The sequence below is a fragment of the Heliangelus exortis genome, chromosome Z, assembly GCF_036169615.1.
Source record: "Heliangelus exortis chromosome Z, bHelExo1.hap1, whole genome shotgun sequence".
Taxonomy (NCBI): domain Eukaryota; kingdom Metazoa; phylum Chordata; class Aves; order Apodiformes; family Trochilidae; genus Heliangelus; species Heliangelus exortis.
In genome coordinates, this window is record NC_092454.1 from 34,158,218 (window position 1) to 34,173,007 (window position 14,790).

A 14,790-nucleotide genomic window follows, 5' to 3' on the forward strand; every position below is an offset into this window, starting at 1 on the left:
TTAGAATTAGGAGTAAAAGCTCTTGTATTCTAACTGCATTTCATACTTTTTCTAGCCTATAAAGAACACATTTGCTTAAGCACAATATGTGATAACAGGATAATAGGATAATAGTCCAAACCACTCTCTTACAATTATTTAAGCTCTCCAAAATCTAAACTTTTCAACAACCAATGTGAATAAGGCAGGATTTGTTTTGAAGTTTTTTGCTATCTCACCTCCTCCCACAACAATGTGGAGTCAAATAACATGTATTAAAAATATAATGACCATTTTCTCAGACACTTAAACAAAAGATTTCTCCTGATGGCACTAAGCTTGCATCCAAGAGAATATACAAAAGCCTCATTAAAGGGTCATGATCAGACAGAACAGTAGAGAACTGATTTTTCAGTTTCATAAACTGGTTAGACAGAGTCAGGAATACACACAAAATTTTAAAAGCTGTCTTGGCAGCCTGCAGTGAATTCCCATAAGCACTTTCACATCCTCCAGCAAACAAGCAAGCAAGCCAAGGTGTTTTGTGCAGGCAACCCACAAATTTTAATGAATACATTAAAAAAATTAACTGAAGCTTTCATAATTTATCCTGCAGCATCTTGCAAGGGTGTAAAAATCTCCCCTACAGATTCAAGCCACCAGAAGCAGCTTTTCACACAAAGCTGTTACCAACAGACCCTGTATAAGAAGGTGTTTAACATGTACACACAGAGAGAAACAGATGGAATTATAATTCTCCAGTTACTCTAATGAATTTTGCTATGGAAGTCTGGAAGACTAGCACAACATTAGCATTTATCCAGAGAGCAGAAAGAACAGCAATTTTTTTTACACTAAGGCTATTTCTGAAACAGATCACTGTATTAACACTGTTCCTAAAGTTAATCATTAGAACCTGCTGTTTTCCCTAGCTCGAAATGACAGAATGAAAGGAAGTAAAGCAAGAATTACATTTGCCTCCTATGTGCAACCTAACTTCAACCAGAATCTAGAATGTCACAAATAAACTGTTACTGGTGGTGAAGGAGTGCTTTGCTCATTCTTCTTACCTGCCAAAACACCCTATCAGAACAATTTGAAAATATAACTGAGTGAAACGAATATATCCCAATTTGTCCTCTCACCTTAGATACAAAAAAGGAAGATAAAAGCCAAAAGATAAGGTAAGTTGCTTTTATACAGATCTTCAACACACCTTATTAAGAGACTGATCAGTACTACTGAAGTACCGAAAGCTTCCAGAGGACCTGGTGCTCCCTGTCACATCAACTGGACTAATTTTTCTCAGTACAGTAATGGTAAGAAGACAATGGGGCCTTGTGAGTTCTGTGGCAGTCTCTGAGGCTCTTCAGCATGTGCAGTGCTTCCAGGCAGGGCAGCACTGATGCAGCAAAGTTCAGGCACAACCACCCACTGCACATTTCTTCCCGGGGACACCATCACTGTCCATCCCACACTACAAACATTTTTAAGCGCTTGAAGCAAAGAATGACTTGGCAAGGACACAGTATAAAAACTGGGAAGATGATGCTTGTGCAAAAGATGGGATAAATGGCATTTAAAAATACGAGGCATAAAATAATGTCTTCAGGAAACTGCAGATGCTTGCTGTGAACCCAAATGGGTGAAAAATCTATACCTTACATAAAGACCTTTCCTACAGGGCACACAGTGCTGTTTGCCTATTTACATGTGTTCTCCTGATTTTCACTGGAAAAGTTTTTTCTCTTAGTACATGGTTACATGAAAAATACCTCTGAGGGCCAGTCTGACCACTCCATTTACTGAGTGACTGTTTTATTTTTTTCCAAATTGCTTGTGGAAGAAAAGTGGAGAGATGTTTAGTGACAGGGTGTCTGAGGTGACTGTTTTGTTCTCTCACAAGGCATCAAGCACAATCTAATGTGCATTTCTGCCTGATATATTAATTTAAGAAGATCCTTCCTATGAATGATGTTCATTAGTATTTTGTGGAAGACTAGAAAACAAGATTGGTTTATCTTTTATAAATATTTTCAACAGTGTTTACTCCTTCCCACTTCCCTACTTGAACTGTTCATTAAACCAGAAATTTTAACACAATATTCATATGAGACTAGGTTTGCTGCCACTGAATTCAATGGCAAATGGCTCAAAGAGTTCACAGGCAGACGGCTTTATCTTTAAATCAGAATTTCCACAGTACACATTTTAAATGTATTTTACTGATCAATACTGACTGCAAGAAACTTCTCTTAACCTTTACTTTATTTTTCTCATGCTCAAACACTCCACTTTATCATGATTTATGAGTTCTCAATATAGAGTAATTCTCCAAGCTTTTTTAGAGTAGGTAATGTTTTACTATTGATGTATTACTTATTGATACCATGTTCTAATCTCAGTTCTTTAAATATTGCTTTAATATAAATTCAATAATACTGATTATGATAAATGGATATAGTGTTTCTGGGACTTTGGACCAGATTGTATAATTCAAGTATGAGTGCAAACTTCAGAGAGTTTGAGGTTCACTTCAGGGACAACTGAACGTTGCTCTTTTCTAATGCAAAATTCAAGAGTTTCTTGTAGCTCACAGTGACGTTTTGCCATTACCTCATACATCACACTTGTGATTAGTTTTTGAAGGTGTGTATCTGAACTATGAACTCATTTTATCAATCTTCCTAACCATCATTGGTCAAATTTAAAGAATAAAATAAACATTATATATGGGGTTGCTGCCTTTTCATAATTTTATACAGTAATTTCCCCAAAAGTGTATCTTTACTAAATAAGATCAATGGACATGGACAATCCTGCAACAAAAAATTACTGAGGTAAAACTTACAGACTATGCAAGAGCATTATTTTCATGAGAAAAGATGTATCTGAAGATACTGAAAACCAATCACAATGTAAGGAGTTTCCTAGAAGGTAATGTAACATTTTGCCACACAAAATACAACCTTGTGTAGTCTCCTACAGCACAGAGTTTACTTCCTGTTCCTTCAACAATGTCATGTTGAAATACTCAATGCAAATTATGAAACAACTAGCAAGAATTCAGCTTTAAAGAGCTAACATCAGATATTTCTCATTGTTGCTTCCATTTAGCTTCCACCTGGTTCAGGTCTCTAAATGCAATACAGAAAGCTTCAGGCACAAATAAATTTTACACTGAACTATAGTTTAGTTGCAGAAAAATTTTTTTTTAATCTTTGGCCAAAAGCCTGCAGCTCTCTCCTGCTGCCCCCATGTTGCTATTCAAGATATTTCATGATGACTGCCTTCTTTTATTGCTACCTCAAAGAACAGAGACTATGTCATATCAGAAGGAGGTTAGCACCCCAGCAAGATAATCTGCAGTGACTACACTTCTGCTCTGCTCAAATTTCATTTGTTCCTGTAACTCTCTGTTATGTAAACAAAATACAGAAACACAAAATAGACAGTAGATACTTCTGAAAGAAAAGCAAGTAAGAGTTACCGAAATACATATCCATGCAGTATAAGAACAGATGAGAGGGAGGATATGCAGGTAATGGGAGCCTACCAAAAGATTACTTACCACTTTCTGCATAGACTCTCAACTACATCTCTTAAGAACAAAAGTGTATCTCCTTTAGCACACAGCAAAGCACCTTCTAGTCCTCCCAAAGAGATGTTTTTCGCTTTTCTTTTTTTTTCTTTATAAAATTTAACCCATGCCACCAGACCCAGACTGATGATATCAGTAAAATAACACAGTAATGGAAGTACTGTAGGTACTTCCATGTTACACATACCTCCATTTGGCTATAAAATAAATAAATTAATAAGTGGAGGGCCAGATAGCCTCCTTCCACAGGGAAATGAGCACTTGCCTCTCTCTCCAGATGCTACTTCCCAAGATACAAACAGAGCTCAAGAAAATGCTTCTGTCTGAAAGCACCAATATGACGGAATCTGCTGCAAATGCACCTTCTGCTCTTGCCCTTGTTTCTCCTTGAATCTATCACCTTAATGTGACATTTGTAGTACAGTCTGAAGCACCTCTTACATACAACAGAGATTCTCATCAAGTTGTTGTAATTAAATTCATACCAGAATAAATTTCACTTCTTAACTTCCTCCTGCCTATACTGACTCAATTAATATTTTACTCCAGGAAATGTCCCAGGAGGCTTCACAGCACAAGGGAGAGAAATGGGACTTGTTGTAAGAAAAAAAAGAGGAGTTTGATCCAAAATTCTACACTCTGTCTATGTCTGCCTCTGCCCTGACTTACCTGATGAATAAATGAAACACTAAATGTGATGGCATTAGTTATTTTGACTGCTCTCAGTGCAGAAGCCAATAGTATGAGCTCATACAATCCACACGAATTATGGGAAGTATAAATAACTACCCCACTTACCTTTCATCCCAAACTTAGAGTGTCTTCCAAACTTCAGAATAACGAGCATTATTACTAAGCCAGTGCACACCAGTGCTGCAATTCCCACCACAACATACACCTAAAAAAAAGAGGACAAAAAAAGATCTGCTTGTTTTGTTCTCATGAACTCCTTCCAAAGACATCCAGCATACATAGAGATCAACTCAATTAGTTAAACTGATTCGTTTCAACTGGGAAACATCGACACCCTAATGAGAGACTAAAGAAAACCACCACTTGTTGAGGTTTCCTCTGTTCTGCATAGAAGACAGATTCAGACACCTCTGAGAACATGTTTTTCAACATCCAACACATCCACGGCTGGTGGAAGTGAGTGCACATCACCCCTTTCCCTTCCAGCATGTCATATGAAAATAAAGAAATAAGGCACATAGGCAAAAAATGTTTACTGTGAGGGTGGATGTACACTGGTACAGATTACCCAGAGTGGCAGTGGGGCATCCATCCCTGGGAGGTATCAAGACCAGAGTGGACAAAATATCAAGCAACACTCTGGCCCCAGTTTAGGCAATGAGGGTTGGACCAGAGGTCCCTTCTAACCTCAGTTGTTCAAACATTCTGTTACCAGATGAGATAAAACTGTCTGATCCTTTCAAAATTTAGCACAGCACCCCAGCTAAGAGTCTGCTCTCTGTTTCACAAACACACATGCTCTATACTGCCTGCTGCTTTATGGAGTCACTGATGCAGGCAGGCTGCAGAGAGGCTGGCAACTCACTACCCGTTTCCAACAATTCAATTCAGGAGAGCAGGACAGGAAAGGAAGCAAATGAGGGGGTCCACCAATTCAGTAATTTATGCTAAAACCTACTGAAAATTATTAGATTAAAAAAAATAAAAAACAATATGAAGTAATGATTTAAGAACATACAATTAGAATTTCAAAGTTCACAGTGCAGCACACCCTCTCTGTAAGGAGGAGTTGATTCCAGGACTGGAATCCAGACATTCTTCAAATCACTTTGGATTACTTTGTTTTGTGAATAAAGAATTGCTCCTCTAGGCTGAAGTCTAGCTAAAGCTAAAAAAAATGAGTCATTCAGAAAGCATGACACAAAATAACTAGCAATTTTATTTAGAATAAAACCTGATTATCTCAAAAAATTAGGGGAGGACAAGAGCAGGGAGCATGGACATTTGGTTTTTTGTTTTTGTTTGGGATTTTTTGAGGGTTTTTTTTGGGTTTGTTTGTTTGTTTTCTGTTGTTTTGGGGTTTTTTTGTTTGATTTGTTGGGTTTCTTTGTTTGTTTCCTGAGTTTTAATGACAACACAATTATATGTCTGGTGTTCTGGCAACTGGGGGTCCTATTACAATCTCTGCAGTTTTGTGAGTTGCATAGCCAGACAGTCCCCCAAATTTACAGATTGGGAAATAATGTATATACTTACAGTGATGCTATCTTCATTTTCTTTGTTGGAAACATCCGTAGAAGTTATCTGATTACTGTTATTTGTGGTGTCTCCAAGATCATTAGGTGTGGTTTCATACTCTTAGAAAGAAAATAAAGGTGACTTTTGTAATATCATAATCTTAGAAGGGAAAGGGTTGTCTTTATTACTTCTTCTCCCTATCACAGATAATCAAATAAATGTATTGTGACTGATAAACTGGAAAAGAGAAGTGACCAACCCCATAATGTGTACCTCTACTAGAAAAACTAGCTCAATAAGAACTCCCTCCACAAGGCTATTTTTATGTGCTTCTGATTTCCCATTAAAAATTAAAGACTGTCCTCTACACTGAACTTCTTCAGCCTTGTATTCAGCAAAATATAGGACAGTCTTAGATATTAGCTTAGAGACTTGGCAGACAGGTTTTTAGCTGGGTCATTACTACCTAATGTGAAATAGAATGTTTTCTTCATTTAAAAAATAACTAAAATATTGTTTTGTGCACAGAGGTTACAGTCTAGCATCATAAAGTGTCATACAGGTAAACCTTTAAAAAATTAAGTGCTGGCGATGGTAAGAAGCAATTTGACTCATCTAAGTAATTTCACTGACAGGTCTGCAGGGGTGAACCCAGGCACATCAAAAGGCATAAACCTGGTATAATTTATTTAAAATTATTTAAAAATGAAACAGAGGTATTCACTGCCCATGATTTCCTGTCAAAACTATTCAAATGAGATAAAAAGGTTTAAATAATACACATGTGAACTAAGATATTGTGCATTATAACAGAATAAAATTTGCATATATTGTATGATTACATCTGAAATTATATATAATATTTCATTTTATTACTGTAATGTCTGCAGAGGAAAGAAACAAACAGGGGCAATAATTGCATCTATTACTAAATGCAGCTCCAGCACTGCAATTTCAATGTGCAATTAACTGTGTATTTCGTTACATATTTTTATTAAAATCAGTGGCAGAAGTCTACAGATGAAATTTTAACTGTGAATCTGAAAAACCAGAGAGTAGAGGCATAGGTTTCATTAACTAGAGAGCAGGAACTGCAGAGCTGCTGCTGTGCAAGGGCAGGGAGGGCCTGTGCCTCAGTAGAGTTTATCTTAGTTGGCTTTGTCGTCTCATTTTGGAGACCTCAGCTGGCAATGCTAGCAACAAGCTGCTTTTGATCTTCATGCATGGATGAACACAGGTGCTTCCTGCAAAGCATTCGTCAGGCTGCAGATTTCTTGCTAGATGAAGCTACCCAGCTACCTCTGGCATCAATACTACAGTCATTCCAGTCAGGTTGTCTTAACAGCCCATGTAGTCTATTTTGGTTCTACACCATGCATGTGAAGGACAGGACTCTATCAAGCCAAAATATGTGTTAAGTATACAGAACTTTCGTGAGAAATAAAATCTATTTTTCTCGTCTTTTTTCTGGTTTAAATTCTCTAGCTCAGCACTGCATCTCTATGCCTGTAGCTTCCTTATGCAGCAAGGTCAGAACAGGCAAAGGAACAGCACAAACCCTGCCACAAGAGCTGAGCTGAGCAGGCAGCTTGGGCAGAGCTGGATAAGGTGCCATGCAGACCATATGCCACAGCATGTGATCATGCATTGTCACAGCAAAGGAGGAGACCTCTGCTTCCTTCACTGGCAGGCAGAGCCTGCTTTGGAACAAGTATCTCAGCCTACAAGATTGGGTTTCCTTTACAATTAGCTGGGAAAATCTTCACAGATAGTTTTTCCCAGCCCTGTATTTATGGTAGCTTTTTAAGATGAGACTGCTGCTCCGTGTCTGTAATACAAACTTTCAAGAGGGAAATACTTGGCTGTAAATAGTGGTGGGCAAAGCCTGATAGTATTTGCAGCTCTGCTTATGTTTCCACCTTTACTAAGCTACTGGAAATCACACCCTGAAGGACTAATGAGAATGATGCAGAGTGGTCTGTATATACACTTTTATATTAAAATGGGCAAGAGCTAACATAGGCCACATCAGTATGTTGATTTTGCATTGCCATTCCCTGCTGTATAAGTGTGAAGTGGGCACTCATGTCTCATGTCTGAACTAATGACAGATCTTCAAAGCCTCTTGAAATGGGTGAGCCAGGCAAGGAAAATAAGCCCAACAGCTATCCAGCCAAAACCAGGTGATTCCAAGTTAAACAAATTCCTGTTCATTTCACTATGAAATCTGGACACAGACATCAAGCACTTTGGTACAGACAGGGTCACACCTCTTGACTCATGCCACGAGGGACTGGTACTGCTTGAGGGCCAGGTTCTTCAGCGCCACATTCCTCATGCACCCACCTGTGACCACCCCAGCAGCAGTGAATCTCAAGTTAGGCTGGCAGTGTTTTGCAGCCCTTTTACAAACAAGGTGCATGGCAGTGGGGATACAGGCAAGAGCACAGTCACTCCAGCACCAGGATGTTATTCTGCACAGTCCCCTGGAGGGCCGGGTGAGACTGTTGTTTCTCTCATGTTCACAACCACATTAGAAGAGGCAAGGCACAAAGACATGAACTTGGAGACAAAGAAGCTGGCTTTGCATTGGATTTCCTGCTTAGCCCTTGATGAGTGGCTTTATTCCTCTCAGTTACTCACAGGGCCAGGACAGACCCTCTTCTCTGCCTTTCCCATGGGGTGAGCCAGAGGCACTAGCAACTGCTCCATTCTTGGCAGCAGAGTCGGCTCCCCCGACAAACAGTGTTATGCAGCCTGCTGAGACCTCATCTTTTTTCTCATCTTTTTTTTTTGTTTCCTGTTGTATGTGTATATATATATATATGTATATATACACATACATGTATATATGTGTATATATGTATATATATAAGGGAAAATGTTTGGACACCACCTCATGAAGCATAGGGCTGAGAAGGTCAGTTCCCAAGTGACAGACCAATCCCCAGCTACAGACAGCTTATCTCTGCACACAGGAGTACTCAAGGTCAGGGTCTCCTGCTCTTGTCACCTCTGTTCCCATGTCCTCACAGCCTGTCACTGCCCTGGCCATCAGTGCTGCAGAACCAGGCCCACCTGAGGGGCTGTGGCCCAGCCGTGGCCCCAAGGCAGTGCCTGATGCTTGGGGCTGTGGCTGTCCCTGGAGCCCTTGCCCTGGCTGAGACAGTGGGACGGGTCTGGCTGCCAGGCCCAGCCCTGATGGGCCCCCATGGGGAGCCCCCAGCCCTGCACGGCCCCAAGAGAAGTATCTGGAGGCTCCCGTTAACTTCAGCTTTATCCAACAGACTGACAGACACACAGCAAGTCCCAGCACCCAGCAGGATGAAATCCTCAGCTGCTGTCTCCACCTGTTACGCTGGGCACATTATAAAACACATTTTAAAGGGAAGACAGCAAGAGGATGGGGTGTGCTTTAAATCTTCTCTTCAAGATAATCGAAGTTTTGGGCAAGCAGGTTACTGCAGACCTAAGAGCGGTCTGAAAAAAAGTCATTAAATTGCTCAGTCTCTGGGGGGTACTAATCCCAAAGATAGTGGTGGGTTCCCACCACCAGCCGTGCAGGCAGTGCTTCTTCAAAGAAGTGTATCAGATCCTGGATTTTCCAGCCAGACTTAGTAATTCATCTCACTAACTAGACTTCTGAATTTGAACTAATTAGGGAAACACTCTGGACTACATAGTGCTTGCCAAAGAAAGCACTGTGTCACTGAAATGAAGATCTAAGAAAGCAGTTTCAAACAGCAGAAAGAAAAGCCAGGAATAAAAAGAAAGTCTGCTTTCATCAGGATGAGATTTTGCAGGCTGTGATCCATGGCCACTAGGCCATGTCAGCACAAACGTGATCAGGTCTACTGAAGCACTGCACTCACATGGTTAAAGTGTGAGTAGGCATCAGGACCTTGATAAACAGCTGAATCAAAATCTTCATGCATACATCTTATATAATACAACACATGCAGGAAACTGTGTAACCCACCTTCCCATTCCCACAGCCCCTCCCCAAAAATCATTTGGAAAGAGACGATAAGTTATCCTTTAGTATATCTAAGCACTTGAATCCAAACTGATGCTTCAATTGCACATTTGCTAAAGTTTAATGACATGCAATGGAATCAAAGCAATAACACTTAAATCAGTTTAAAGAAACTTGAGTCATGGCCCATTTCATTTAAATAAAAAGTGCTCCAAACAAAATCCCACTTCTGCTAAAGGGTCTTTATTTGGTTGGGATGGACTTTCCTACTTACCAGAAATATACCAAAAGTGGCACATAAAACTAGACTGTTGCTTTTCAATCTTCAGCTTTTATTCTAGCGTACACTGGCTTTCACTTGGTTCAGACCATTTCACCTAACTAGAAACCTAATGTGAACACTGTCTCAACTAACTAGTCCCAACCTCATTTTTAGGTGAGATTAAGGGGTACATTTTTTGGAGACAAAACAGGTATGGAATAATTCCTGAAATAATAAATGAAGTTACGTAAAGAAAAAAATCATTCTTTTCCGTCCAAAAAAATGCCCCGAAAAGGTTCATACAATCTAACATCTGTGAGCTACACCAGTGGTCATCCTACAGAATCAGCTGCAGTCATTCATACCAGTGGATTTGTGCCTTTCCTAATGTGAATTAAAAGCAGCATAGCAAGCACAACATCATATTGTCCTTTTTTGTCTTAAATAATATAAGGCAGGAGAAGAACCAAAAGTACCTTCTAGAACTGTGTATATAATACCTGCCATTTCAGTTTAACTGAGCCCAACATTCAATCTTTTGATGGTTTCAGTTCCTTCCTTTTTATCAGTAAAAGAAAAGAAAGAGGAAATGTAATATATACCGTAAACGTCTGGATCCACAATTGGGCCACTTCCTGTACATGGGGAAGAGAAAAGAGAAGAAAAAGAGAAAAAAAAAAGCCTTTGTAAATATATTGCAGTTGCTGGAAGAATAAAGAATAAGACCTTAAGAGATGTTTTTAGACTTGGCACGTTAATTTTTATAGCAAAGAAAATTTGCTATACCTACACAAATTCAGAGCAGCATCATTGTATTGCAGGATGGATACTTTTACAACTAATTTTGAGCTATCTCAAAGGTTCCTATTTTGCTTCATGTGAAACAGCTAATGCACATGGCAATCCCTATCTCTGACAAGGAAGGCACATTTCCCAGCTTAAAAATTCTGTTTTCTGGTGTAATGTGTATCTGGAATAAGCGCAACAGTAACTGTTCTGGTCAAAAAACAAATGGTAAAATTCACCCTACACAAAGTTGTAGCAGACTTCCATGAGAATCCACAGTCATGGACCTACACCCAGTCAAAAAAATTTCTATTAAGTTGCTGTGAAAGCAAACTGGTTTAGCTGTGAGCTGCTAAGTTAAGGGCTAGAGGTAGCAATGACTTATGCAGTAGCATTTCACATGCTCTGTAAAAGGTTGCTTCCAAGAAGCCAGCTGCACAGCTGATACCCAGACAGAACTATTACCAAGAGTCAGACGTCTTGGAAGCCAGCCTCTATACAAGCAAATGGGTATCTAAATGTTCTCTAAATGTTACCAGTTCCAGTTACCAGCTTTTTCTAATTACTTCACATATGTATGCCTGAGCACATATGTGAGTATACTGTAGAGAATGCCCTCTGAAATTAGTGTCCTGTTACACTATTCACACTTGGAAAGATATTTGTGTTGTATTTCAGTACACCGGTTCATTCTGGTTTATAGTGTATTTATAGCACAGTTTATGTAGGCTGCTCCTCATCATCTCTTCCACATTCTTACTCTTTGTTGAACTGGAAATAATACTAACAGATAGTTAAAATAACTGAAGTTGAATCAAACTTAAAAAAAGCATCATTCGCTTTATAAGAGCAGAAAACAAAGCCATAGCAGCAGCACTGCATTGACATAAAGGCCATCATTGCTTCCACCTATGTCAACAGCATGAGAATCTCCACTGAAAATACTAAACAGAGTTGCAACCTATTTGCATAAAGGCAACAGATAATTAGGTTTATATTTAAATACATTTGAAGATATTATAGTATCCTGACATATAGTTTAATAGACACCAGAAATACATAACAAGTGAAGGAAGCTGCCCTCAAGCAACTTCTGACCATGGTTTTCTGGTTCAGTAAAATTCATGGATTCAGTTTTTCCAGTATAAAACATCAATTTGCAGAAAGACAGTATTTCTAATTTCTCTTGTTTCTTGTTGTGTAAATAAACTATTAAAACATCTTAGCAACTCATCTTTATAAACTGCATCAGCTACACTTGGTTTGTTTGCCTCTTTCTTTGTAAAGTTGACATTTTCAAAATAAAGCGGCAGCAAAAGACTCAATCCAAAAACAGTTCTGCAAAACATTCCCATGTTGCAGAAGTAAGATGTTACTTCTGAGGTATATTTAACATATTCTTTTACTTTTACGTGACCTGGATCCCTCCAGCTGTATTTCAGAGCAGAGATGAATAATCTTAATTAAAAATTTTTATTACTGGTAAAAATCTCTCCTGAATTCATTATTTGTTTTGGATCAACTATGAGAACAGCATCTATATAAATAATAAAATAATAAAATAAATAAATAAATAAAATAAAATAATAAAATAATAACACAATAAAACACAAACATTTCTTGCTTACTGTTTGATGCAGTATAGTCACAAACAACCAAGTCATCCTCAGTAAGAATAGCTTCACACGAATCCATGAACTTCAGCAGATTAAAGCTTGTTAAAAATCTAGCTAATATGAAAATCATTCTTCAAGGCCTTTGTATTTAAAACAAAGTTTTAATTTACAACTTTCATTGTGTAATGTCTTTAACTCAGTACAAATCCCACTGTGGAACATGCTTTCCTCTCCTTCATGCCCCAGTCCTCAGAAAAGTGGAAAGCATTCTGCCAGTAGCATGCTAGAAGTTGAAAGCATCTTAAGATAAAGCACGCCTTCATCATGTTTGATGCAGCTCTGAAAGTGAAGCATTACACTGTTGATGATAGAACGTGCTTCTGACTTGTAATTAATTTAGATAGACATGTGAATTATAAGTGAAGAGATTTTTTTTAATCTTCTTTTGTTTTTACCTTCAGAGCATTTGCCCGTAAGTGATGCAATAACCAAAGAATCAGTTTAAAGCTCAGTGAATATACCCCACCCCATGAAACATCAGAGCTGTTATTTAATTCAGTCATGAAGGCATGGTAATGAACATAATACCAGGGCGTGGGCCTTAATCTTTATGCTTCATTGTACAATATGTGGGCCAAAAGAAGAAACTACACAGTAACGACAGCACTGAAAAAGCCTTTTAAGAGTTGAAAAAGCCTGATAGTGCTTTGAATAGTTTAAAACAAAAAATGTAATACAATCCACAGAGGATTCCAGTTTCTTAATGCTTGCTTTCTTGCCATCTTCAGTGGAGAAGACAACAATGCTGTGAATTTTTCTAAAGCTAAAAGCTCAGATAGGAAAAAGCCCCACTAAAAAAAAACAGTATTGGGAAGGCTAAGTAAATAAGCAATTTCCCCAGCTGTTAATTTTTGGTGCCATCCACCATGCATGAGATGATTTCTAAAGCAGTTGCAACCTTTTTATACATAGTTCAGTTTCCTCTGTACACTTTCTGTGAAGCTTAATCCACCACAGAGCTTGGGAAACTTACAGCACACACCAGAGATAGTGTTGGGAAATGTGTATTCTCTGTGAGTATCAAGAGGATGGAACAAATAAATAATGCTATCTTTCTAATTTGAGGGACATCTACAATTCTATTTACTGCTTTTACATGCTACAAATGGAAAACTTTCATTGTACAGTGAGAAGCATAAAGGAAAAAGGAATAGTAAGAGGGACTTGTATCAAAGCAAAAAATTATACATTCACCTAACTGTATTAGAGGAACTGTTATTCTGTTAAGAAAATGGATACAGGTTCATGCTAAATAATAAGAACGTAAGAGAACTTCCACTTTACACAGAACATCTATGAGGTGAACTGTTTAACTAAACCACTGTAATGCATTATTACAGGATGACAGTAGCCAAAACCATGGCATGTTTCTGTAATGAGTTTAAGGAAAAAATCCAGAGAAAAAAGAGGAGCACTAAGGACAGCAGGAGTAAACAAAATTTGGTTGTATCAGCTCTTCACTTTTTCCTTCTAAGGGTGGGAACACAACAGACCTGCAATCTCGCTCCCTACATCAGTCTGAGCTAACCGGGAAAAATGCTAAATACAGACCATATTTTTACTGTCTGTAGCCTGCAATGTAAGAGAGAGCAAATTTAATTATTCATTTTTTTTCTGCCAAATAACATTAGCACTGAACATTGCTACTTCAAAAAAGAAGGTGGCTATTTATATCGTATGGCTAAAAGCCAAAGGTACGCATGTGCTCATATTTTCAGATATGACTGTGCACAAAACCATGTCTTTATTTCCATTCCAGCTCTGCAAGGTCCACTCAAGAGTTTTTTCCACATACAACAATACTCTTACATGTATACCTTCTTACTTCACATATGGTTTTGAAGACATGGGAAAAGCTCAAACCACAGCGAACATCAGTCACTTAACAGCAGTCCCTGTAGTTCAACGACTTAGTCCACCTTGAGCCTGCTATCTTAACATTTAGGAGGGTTGAGGTGGAGCCTTCAGAGCAACTGAAGATGTATATATTTAACAACAAGGATGTTGAGAATGTATACTTCTAGGCATATATGTGCCCAGACTGAAATGAAAGAGAACTGGATATGCAAATGCCTGTGGGGACCTGAAACTTTGCCCATCCTGCCTCTGTGTTACTTGTTTTCTCTCCAGCTCCCTCTGGTGTCTTAAACGACATACTATCAACTCACTGGACTGCACTACGGTTTTTCAACAAGGCATTTGGTGATAGACATCCCCCGTAACATTGGATACACTGCTCAGTTGCATTAGTATACAGTGATTGCCTAAGCTGGCACCTAGAGCTTACCAAGATCAGAAC

The 14,790-nt window shown here is 38.6% G+C and overlaps 1 protein-coding gene across 8 annotated transcripts in view; it reads right to left on the reverse strand.

Moving 5' to 3' along the window:
- Positions 1-14,790, reverse strand: part of NTRK2 (neurotrophic receptor tyrosine kinase 2) — a 206,788-nt gene that overhangs the window by 144,758 nt on the left and 47,240 nt on the right. For all 8 annotated transcript variants that reach the window (XM_071730219.1, XM_071730218.1, XM_071730222.1 and 5 more), the window contains exons 9-11: positions 10,632-10,664; positions 5,810-5,910; positions 4,379-4,478 (exon numbers count right to left, since the gene is read on the reverse strand). In XM_071730219.1, the coding sequence (XP_071586320.1) occupies positions 4,379-4,478; positions 5,810-5,910; positions 10,632-10,664 (234 nt within the window). The remainder of the gene's footprint in view (positions 1-4,378; positions 4,479-5,809; positions 5,911-10,631; positions 10,665-14,790) is intronic.